At 36.4% G+C, this 10,474-nt stretch overlaps 1 protein-coding gene across 1 annotated transcript; it reads right to left on the bottom strand.

Moving 5' to 3' along the window:
• Positions 1-4,470: 4,470 nt before the first annotated feature.
• LOC110530354 (homeobox protein engrailed-2b-like) lies at positions 4,471-7,496 on the bottom strand. Its single transcript, XM_021613339.3, has 2 exons — positions 6,873-7,496; positions 4,471-4,906 (listed from the first exon to the last, which is right to left on the bottom strand). The coding sequence occupies exons 1-2, from the start codon at positions 7,336-7,338 to the stop codon at positions 4,566-4,568; spliced, it is 807 nt and encodes a 268-aa protein (XP_021469014.1). The 5' UTR covers positions 7,339-7,496; the 3' UTR covers positions 4,471-4,565.
• Between the last annotated feature and the right edge of the window lie 2,978 nt (positions 7,497-10,474).

The raw sequence follows: 10,474 nt of genomic DNA, 5'->3' as shown, positions 1-10,474 counted from the left end.
GAAGCATTTAAGAACTATGGATAAATAACTCAGTGGGGGGAAGGGACAGGATGGGTCTTTTGTTTGAGAGACACACAAGAGACATCAATACTTTTCTGATATGTATTTTCTTTTTGAGTCAGACTGCCCTTTGCCTCTGCCAATTGGAGAGGTTAAATTTTATGACACGGGATATGTGAACTTATGATAACTAAGATGTAGGCCAGGCTATTTATTTCTTCATTGTCTGTGGGCATTTGCATTTGGACCTTCTTAAAGTCTCGTGACTAAAGTGGTGGCTGGAATGTTGTGGATGAAATCATGTTCATTTTCATGTCCAGAAGCAGGGAATGAAATTGTGGCAGAACTTTCTATCCAAACTTTAACTTTCATCAACATGAAGAGTTATGCAGGAACTTTTTGTGTATTTGATGCTCAAAAGATATCAGGCATCACTGTTATGGAGAGTTGGAGGAGAGAACGTAAGCTTTTTGACGATGGAATTTTTGTAGAAATGTACATCATTTAATGAGATTCCTTTTTAGGGACATTTTGAATTCTAAGGTGTAGAAGAAGTGATGCGTTAAAGGAAATGAGCCACCTGCAGCTGTGACCGAGGGCTTTGACCTTCATCAGGGGATCCCGGCCACAGACTCCATTGAGGAACTAACCGAGTTGCTCAGCGTCTAAGGCACCAGCTTTTCTAACCCAGAGAGCTCATCAAGTCAGTGACCGTTGGGCGTTACTTCCACATACACAAGCTGGGCAAGAATAGAAATGCAGATGAGGTTCTGGGGCATTGAGGAGCAGGTCAATGCTGAGAATGGTCCGCACAGATAGCTCTCCCTTTTGTGTTTGGATCCTTTTTCTGTTTTTTGGGGCCTTTCTATACATGTTTGAGAGCATCAGGTAATACTGAGACTGCAGAACGTTGTGACCTGTATTGGTGACTGAAGTTTGATGTGTTTGTTTATGCATGGCAGTTTTGAAATCCACATGAGTATACTGTATTATGATCATATTCTGGATTTGATCAATCTTACTTGGTTGATGCATGTGAGGGGAAATTGACTTAGTTGATGAGAGACTCTGTTACAGTCAGCAACTGGTGATGGGAAAGCTTTCAGCATTCTGGATTACTAGCTCCTCTAACCAAACAACACGAGTCTCAAAAGGCTGATTTATGAGGATATGTATTCTATTGAACCTACTAGTTTCAATGTTTTTTAAAGCTTTTAATTCCCTGTTTGTTATTCTGCTGTGGATATGTTTGACAGAGCAAATTACTTGAAGGTGAATGTTATAGCAACTGAGTGGAATACGGAGTAAAACTGTTGCCGTGGGATTCTTAGACCACTTTTGAGATCATTGCAGAGTTATTGCACATCTAATCACTTTTCGGAAGACAGAAATTAGTACTTTACCTTTTTGAGATGCTGGGCTTTCTCTTTAAACTCTATTCAAGACTCCCTACGTATAGGCAGCCTGCATTCAGCATTGTGCACCAATGACTTCAGAGATGTAAACCTGTATTTTGACTTTGGTAGGAGTTGTGGCGGTCACCCGACCACTACTCAATTGTAAAACTAAAATGAGGTATACTCCCCTGCATATAACTTAGACATCATGGTGCACCTTGGTGCAAGTTATGTGTAACTTTTCTTTGTGGTCAACATCTCTTTTTAGTATTTTGCATTTAGTAAATACATTGTAGACTATGTTTGCCTGGCGAAAGCAACAGTCGTCCTTTCCATTGTCATTTAAAAAAAATGACATTCCTGGTGCAGGGACAAGATGCTTTCTCTGCATACCAAGTTTGATTGAATTCTGTTCATACTTAAACTTGAAGAGTGCAACTTTTTAAAGTAATTTGAACTCTGTAGTGATTTAACTAATACTTTTCAGTCCTGTTACTTTACTGTAGGGTCACTTTAATTTACTGTTTTACTTGCGTTTTCCCTGGTATTTACAAGGACATTATACAGTAACTATGGATACTTCTGTTGCCACTTCCAAGAAATCAACACAACTATAACTACCTGATATTTTGTGCAAGTGCTGCTTGTTTGAATAAAACCCAAAGAAACCAGAATGCAAGTAGGCCTATTAGGTCATTACCAGCTTGTAATTTATGTAAACACCACTTAAATCGCAGACTGTAAAACAAGTCTAATACATTATTTCCATGCATGAAATAATGTATTCTTCTTTATAGGTTTATTTAGCTGATGACCACCTGCGAATAGCAAATCACACAATGCAGTCTACTCTGTATGAGAAAACACGTCCACAAATATGTGTATTGATAGCTAGCCCATCCAGAAAGAGGCATGGGGCAGGCCTTGTATCAAGGAAATGATCATGCATCATACATAAACCCACCAATTGCCTATCAGAGGACAATATTTTTAAGTGGCATTATTTGTTCTGTACTTCGATTAAATTCTCCTTGCTGTCTCATTTACCTTCAAGACAGGCCAGTCATTGTTATTCAAATTGATATTAAGTTATTTCAACATAAATGCGGCTTAGCCATATCACATTTATGCCTTAGAAATTATTCCCAGAGTGGCAGTTTGTGAATGAACAGTAGACGTTAATCAGCCTGTACTTTTAGAGCCCTCTGATTATTGACATGTTGTTTATATCACTATAAAAAAAATAAAGGATTTAAACTTGTCTTAGTATTCTTGTGGTTTATTTACTTATTGGTTAATTTCACAGTATGATACAAATTATTTACATTTGTCTCATATCAAAGAATACTGACAGAAAAATACAACCAAAACTTTGTCCTTCTTTATACATATGCTTAAATATTATGTTGTAAATTCACGTTGTATACCATCTCTAATGGCAATAGCCCATTCTTGTTATAAACATTTAATGTGTTATTTCTTTGTAGCACAGTTCTCATAGAAAAGTTCATTTACAGAATTTTTAAGGCAAAGTGTGTTTTAAATTTGGATTTTAATTTACACACACTTAAGATTGACAATAAAAGATCATTCACATCATAAGACCACAATTTGGTAGATACAGCAACTTTTGTCTCGTGATATACAGGTGACAGATTGCAGGTTTCATGCAAAGGCCTCTAAATGTTTAATTCACAAAAAGAAGTTATTGCAAGATAAATAAGTAATGTAAACATTATTTTAGAGAAACAATATGGGCGCTGAGTATTGTTTATAAATATGAACATTATGTTATTTGCAAATAACAATAAATTGTATTTCAAACTATGGAATGCATGGACAATTTGAGATACATAATTTGTACAGTAGACATATATGATGCCCATTGACGTTACTTCAGCGGTGAAGTGTTTCATAAGAGTATAATGATTGAAGTGAAGGTGTTCCATATAGGCCTATGGTACAAAGTTAAAGGTCCTTGCATGGCCCTGAAATCCTGATTTGAGTCGGGGTTAAATTGGATTTTGTTGGTGGTGGAAGTGACCCAAAACGGATGCATTTCCATTATAATTCCAAATGGATATCTGTTCAATTCCCATTGTTGTCATCCACCCCCACCACTCCTCCCTATTTAACCATTGGATATGAGCTACGCGCGCATAACTTGAACTTTGGGGTGAATCATAGCATTGTTAACCAATGGTAGACTTGCAAGAAAGTTCGTTTTACGCGCTTGCATACCAGACAAATATTTCGGTTTATAAAATACTGTTTTGTTTTTCTTACTATATGCTATAGGTATTTCAAGATAGGTCCTTTCGTGAAAGTGAAGTTAGGCTACATTCCTTTTATGACTCAACTCATTTCTATAGTTTGGGTCAAGTTTAAAGTAATTTATAGGCCTATTGAATATATTATGTATTTATTTTTAATCAAATCTCAGTTTCATATCAATACATGTACCCAAAGCTGAATTATTTGACTGAATTTATTCATTTTTAATGCTCACGAGATAACTATAGTTAATGCAGCACTTGAAGATAAAAATGCATTGTTATCAGATAATACGCATCATTTAATGCATATGGTTCCCTCCATATCAACTCAGACAGGCTGTATTTTTACACAAAACAAAGGAGCCTCAGAAAACATATCTTCAACATGAACATCAAAGTACAAGGAAACAGTGTGATAAAAAAACGTAAAAACATAGATAAACACTATTTAGGCTATTTAAAATTCACAGTTTCCAAAATGCAGCAGAACAAATCTTTGGACATCAGCATGTTTCCATTATTTCGGTCAAATGTGATAAAAACAAAACTTGTTAAAAACAAAACAAAAACAAAACAAACTTTGATGCTGAAGCAATTCTAAAGTTCCAGGGAGAACATGGCAAAAGTTTTATAACACAAAATGGTTTAAACCAAATCAAAGTGTATTGGTCGCATACACTGATTTGCAGATGCTATCACATGTGCAGCGAAATGCTGGTGTTTCTAGCTCCAACAGTGCAGTAATAATACCTAGCAAAGTTTAAAAAACAATTTTAAAAAACAACTATACCTACAGAATATTGCAAAATCCTGTCTCATTCATGTTTTAAATATTTGCTGGTGTTTTTGTACACTGGCCCTTTAAAGTTATTTATTGCTTTTTATCTTTTCTTCAATCGCTGTCTGATTTTTCATCCTTAGATGATGTGGCATGATTGTATAGTCCCTGTGCCATCAGGTGCAAGGCTAAAGAGTTTTTATTCCCGGTAGCCTTCTTTATTTTAGCCCTCTTGTTTTGAAACCAGATTTTAATTTGAGATTCGTTGAGGCCGAGTTCTTGTGCCAGACTCTGTCTTCTCTGTTCAGTCAGGTACCGACTGGTCTGAAACTCCGTTTTTAGTCTCTGGAGTTGTTCTGCTGTAAAGGCCGTTCTTGGACGCTTGTCATCCTTGCTTGGGGTCGTCGTCGTTGTCGTGGTAGTGGTCGACTTCTTTGGTTTACGAGATCTTGGCCCTGTAGATTAGAATACATTCGATGATCAGACATTGAAACAGACAAAAATGATGCCTTCAACATCCTCAATAACATCACTAATGCCTGACTCATTCATATGATTATCATTTCGATCAAAACAGATTCGTAGTACTCTAACATTTTAGAATAGACCTAGTAGGATATCAGTAGTAACCAACTATTAGGCCCAATGGGCCTTTAGTAGCAGAATAAGTATTGTGGTGGTATTAATATTAGCTAAATTGCCAGTATAGGCACAATAAGCTGTAGACCTAAAATTGTATTCGAATGTAAAGTATTCTAAAAGGGTGCAGGGTTTTGTGTGCATAGGAGAGGATGATGGGTGGGTGTTGATGGGGGTGGGGTTAGAGGGAGGGGGTATAAGGCGCCCCTTTCTCGCTGTTACCATAGGAACTACATTTATAAGCTTCATAAATATGTAATGAATATCGTGAACATTTCATTAAACTGTTTTTGAGTTGACTGGTTCTACACCAAATAAGAGATCGATTCGCAGCTACACGTTTATTGGATTCACAATAGCATTTGAATGTTATTATGATCAATAGGCCCTTTTCTTCCATCGAAGTATATTTTTCCGTACTCCTGCAATTAAGTTTCTTCTACCGTTTATTTCGTTACATGCAGACAGACCTATGCTATGAGACCAACATAAAACACAGTGGTAACTTTTTTTGTTTAGTAATATAACTATTGTTACTATTTTCGAGTTGTTCAGAGAAGTTAATGTATTCATTTCAATATGCATAGTATAGGGCATATATGTTATACGACGATGGCATATTATCGATATTAACTTCATGTTAGTGCTTCTAAATAGCTGAATGGATAATCCAATATAGTTTAACAATGTGCTAATTTTAAACGATGTTAGCTAGAAATTAAATAGCCTAGAAATGAAAACAGACAGTATCTATAATTGTTACTTTGATACACTTTTGAAGTGTATTTACTTCGACATTATATGAAAAAGCTCAAAATATAACAAACATTCTGCTATAGGCCATAATGGAAGATCTGATAATCACATCCTACAGCAGTAGATAAACACTTATGCTAGGCCTAATATCCTAATATGAGAATAGTTTAAGAATAAGATCAACTACAGGCTGAATATAACAGAGGAGGGAAGTAAAAAGTAACTATAAAACGACGTCTTTATTCTTAATATCTGTCAAATTTTTCTCTCGAAACGTTGCACTCTAAAAGTCTGATTGCACGCATCTCAGTCATTTCGCATATAGATGGAATACTTTTTGCCTTGCTCCATTGTCAAAACAATATGCTAATTAAATATTAACAAAGACGAGTGAGGAACAATGGCGTTAAACTGCGTTTCAATACTGATTTAAAAGTTGCTTTACAAGTTAACTACTTCAATATGTTTAATACTTCGATACTTTCAATCCTTTTTTTTTCCTCCAAAAAGTATTGAATTTTCTATTTTTTTCATCCTTTTCATTGTTTTCTTTATTAGGGCTACTCAAACGGAATTGCCAGCTTGATAATAATTGCATGACTTGACAAATATTTTTAAGGAGATACTTATAATAACAGTAACAATACGATGACATTGCCTATAGTAGGCCTATGCCTAATATTTGGTTTGTAACCGCCATTATCATCCAATCAGAATTCTAGGTCAATCGAAATCTTCCTTGTCGTTATGGATAAAAAAATAATAATAATAACATTACTTGGCAACCAAAAAATAATTCGAAAATTATTTTATTCATTTCCTAAAAGTTTCGGACAAATAGTTGAAAATGGGCTACACAAAGGGATAGTTTTTATGTTTGTATAATGCGGCTGCAGGAGATCGTTTCAGGTTTATATTTTGACTTATTTAGTTCACTGAGTCAGTTTATATTGCACAAGTGATCCAATGGTTCATGGTATTCCTATTCTTACTTTATACTAAGGCAAGGAAAATACTATACTTTACCTGAGGATGGCCGGTCTGAATATCTTGTACAATACACCCAGGCTGGCCAGAGCATAGGTTTCGACGAAGGTGCAGAAATGGCTTGAGAACTATCCGAGTCGGAGCTTAGGCACTGATCTCCAATTTCTCCTCGGGACTTGAGAGGCGCATCTCCAACAATATCTTTTTTTGGCTCACCGACTGAACGAGAATTCGATGTTCCTTCCCCTGCCACGGTCCCACCTAACTGCCCAGATTTTGGGGGAAGGCGCGGACTATTCTCTCGTCTATTGAGGTGATTCTCATCATAATTAAAAGTCCCGTCTTTCCGCCGTCCAAAGTCTGGTCTCAAAATATTATCAATGTAAAAGTTCGTGATTCGGTGCGGTTGCTGGTTCCCAGGTGCTTGAAGAAGAGGAAGAATAGCTCTGTTGAATTCTTCGCCCGAATCTTGACGCTCTCCATTGCGATTATCATCTTCTTCCATGGTGAAATACTCTACGTCCAATTCTGGTAGCCTACCTTTCTCACTCTCCCACACAAAATTATGAATTCCAATGAATGAATGTTTTAGCTTTCCTTGTCCACTACGTTTTTTAAATACAATGTAATTGGAAATAAAAACGAAATCCTTTTTTTTTTTCAGTATCTAGTTTTGGTAGTAATAAAACCACGCCTCTTGCCTTTTTCACAAAGAAAAAACATACTTCAAATGTATTTTTCCGGCTTGCTGCGATCAATCTATTTGTTGAGAAAGTAGACTACCATTTAAAATACTGAGTAGTAGTAGTCCCCTTTCAGAACCAATCCAATCTTGATGCTTCAACTACTAAACTACGAGTAGATAAAGAGGCGCTAACTGCTCCTGAAATACTTTCACTATGGATTTTCGTTCTTATTTTTAATAGGCTACGAGTCCCCCCAGTGACGTTGCAGTCCGGTATCTAAGACACGTGCCTTGAACCAATAGAGTTCGTGAAATGTTACCACATGACCAATGACTCCAGAATACTAGAAGAACGATGACAGCACCCCTACACCTCACCCAATCCTCAAAGCTGTAGTATTCAAAAAACATAAACAAGTAGGACACCATTTCTGATTCAGTCAGCCTTCCCAGTTTGTTTTTTATAATAAAAAACAAACTATTTTCTGCTGAGAGTTTAAAAAAAGTTTTTTGTTATAGACATATCTCCACATTTCGTTGGTTCTTCGGTTCAAAGCGCACACAAGACTTGCCCATGAAAATGGGGTATCCTCGAATGGGGGAGGGGTGTGAAATCTCAAATATGTTTCTCAATCTTCCCCCCCCAAATTCTGGATGATTGAGGAATATTTCCAAATAGGGATGAGCCATCACTCCGCAAATGCTTTAGCAGTCCCCAACATTACTGAATAAGTTTCCAACGGTGTTTCCCAGAGTAGCGCATAGTTGGCTAGGGGGACACGATGGGTGGTGCACTTGCTAGGCTACTCGTTTCTTCGTCTATTGCACGTGAAGTAGCCCTATGTCAAATTGTATGTGAATGCAACTTAATATTCCCCTATGTTGTCAAGGTAGCCTAATCAAATATGGTGCGTAATAGTCATCCATTGGTCTCTGGTTATCCAATAGTATCTATAACCACTATAGGGCATGGGTAATGTAGTCTATAGTTTTTATCATACGATTGTTGCTCTAGTGGACGCGGACAATCTGTTTGGTCTTTAGTCCAGTCAATAGCCAAAATCGGTTTGCGCGTAAAAAGGACCGTGGCGCTTTAAAAATTGGCGATGCCATCAAACAGCTGTGATATCAGATGTTGCGGTGAAGAATTGAAGACTATTCTTCTCTCGGTGGCCCAATGCATATGGGTGATGTCCTCAGTCAAGTCTTTCGGTAAAATGTAGACTTTCTGACTGTCGTATACAATCAAACTGGGATATATTTTGACATATTGATGAGCGAAATGAGCTCAGGTCAACAAGCGCGCATCTTGCTCTCTAAACATGGTGAACTAGGTGTGCATTATATATAGTGCAGGCGTATTGAACAAATTGTTATTTTCTATTTGACAGCCTATGTGTCATGCAGTGCCTATGGCATCACCAAAAACATGATGTTGCCTAGTTGTTGGGATTGGCCATAACATGTCTGAATCCATTATTTTGTGTTATTACACAGCGTTTGAACATTATTGTTGGCCTATAGCCTAGTTGGGAATGTAGAAGGCAGAAGTTATTCCAGATGTTATCAACGATCCGCAAAATATTACTGTAAACAAATAATGCACAAGAATAGCCTATTAATTAATGTTTTGGACTGCTCCTTAGAAAATATTAAATTACCAAGACTGGCTTTTGTTTGAGAATATTGAGTTGGATTGATCTGATCTAGTATTCATTATACTTTTCCCTTTTTCATTTTCCTACTAGTTGGATGTAGAGGTTACAGGTTTATAGACAACATCACGGAGAGATTAAAAAAAACTTTGCCTATAGCAAAAACTGAAAACATACATGTGTTCATGAAATACTGACTTATAATGGTCAAATCATTCGTTATATGGCTGTATTAAATCATACACGTTTTAATCATTTATATTCCAGAAATACAATTGTTCAGCTAAATGTGTGTGTTTTGTAGTCCCAGTGTCTTCTTAATTCATCTTTGTGATTAGTTTTGTTTAGGTGTGCCTATTTTTGTCCTGATACAGGATATTAGGCTGCCTATTTTAGCATTTCATTGTTACATTGATTGTTCATGTTTAATTGTTACATTGATTGTTAATGTTTGGTGCACCTGCATCAAACATTAAATGTGACATATAGACTATTCATACGGTATGCCTATAGCATTTAAAAGGACAGCTTTGCATGTAGACTAGGTGTGCCTTGCCTACATGCGACGAAGCAAACAATGAAATTCCAATTCCATATTGCTGAAGAACACGTGCAGACCTGTTGACGTTATTTTAAATTATTTACGCTGTTCTGCAATGCTTATTTGAAAACGTACCAGGACTCGTTGGTGAAGTTGGACCCTGTAATCGAAAATACATGCAGCTTGAAGTTGTCAGAGGTCCAAGCAATGTCAGATGAGTTTTGTTAAGCTTATATTTTTTTTGAAGCTGTATTTCGCATTCATAACCTTGTCCTATGAAATATTGAAATTCGTGTGGAACGATTAACAAACGTGCAGAGATGTGAATATTATCCATTTAAAATATTTTGACGGAAGTTTCTGTCCTTCATGTTGACATCCCCAACTCTCACAATCTGCAACACTGTATGTCAAACATAAATAGAATTTGGCATATTGTTTGCAAATGTTCAATCGTTCTTTTACGGAGTTAATCTTAGGCCAAATCATATTTTCTAAATTATTCTTAATTGCTCATATTTAAAAACATCGCAGTTCAACCTATATGCAAATTTTCCTAAAACACATTTCTGTATAGTCAATTATTAGCAGTTGGAAAAGTATTTCCTTATGAGTCCAATAATTCCAGTCTAGCCTATTCTAACAGAGTCATCCACCGACAATTTTAATAGGCCTAGGCAATCTGGTGCCCATTTTCGTAACTTTCATCCTAGCTTTCCTAACCCAGTCAAAACTTTCTATTTCGGTAAATGTATCTTTC

Source organism: Oncorhynchus mykiss, chromosome 8 (assembly GCF_057628025.1).
Source record: "Oncorhynchus mykiss isolate SJ-2025 chromosome 8, ASM5762802v1, whole genome shotgun sequence".
Lineage (NCBI taxonomy): Eukaryota > Metazoa > Chordata > Actinopteri > Salmoniformes > Salmonidae > Oncorhynchus > Oncorhynchus mykiss.
This window is presented reverse-complemented; position numbering and strand designations above follow the sequence as displayed.

Excerpts from the sequence above, each read along its gene's own strand:
- LOC110530354 (XM_021613339.3), bottom strand. The coding sequence starts at position 7,338 with ATGGAAGAAGATGATAATCGCAATGGAGAGCGTCAAGATTCGGGCGAA. Across the intron at positions 4,907-6,872 it reads TTCAGACCGGCCATCCTCAG|GGCCAAGATCTCGTAAACCA; the intron begins GTAAAGTATAGT and ends TCTAATCTACAG.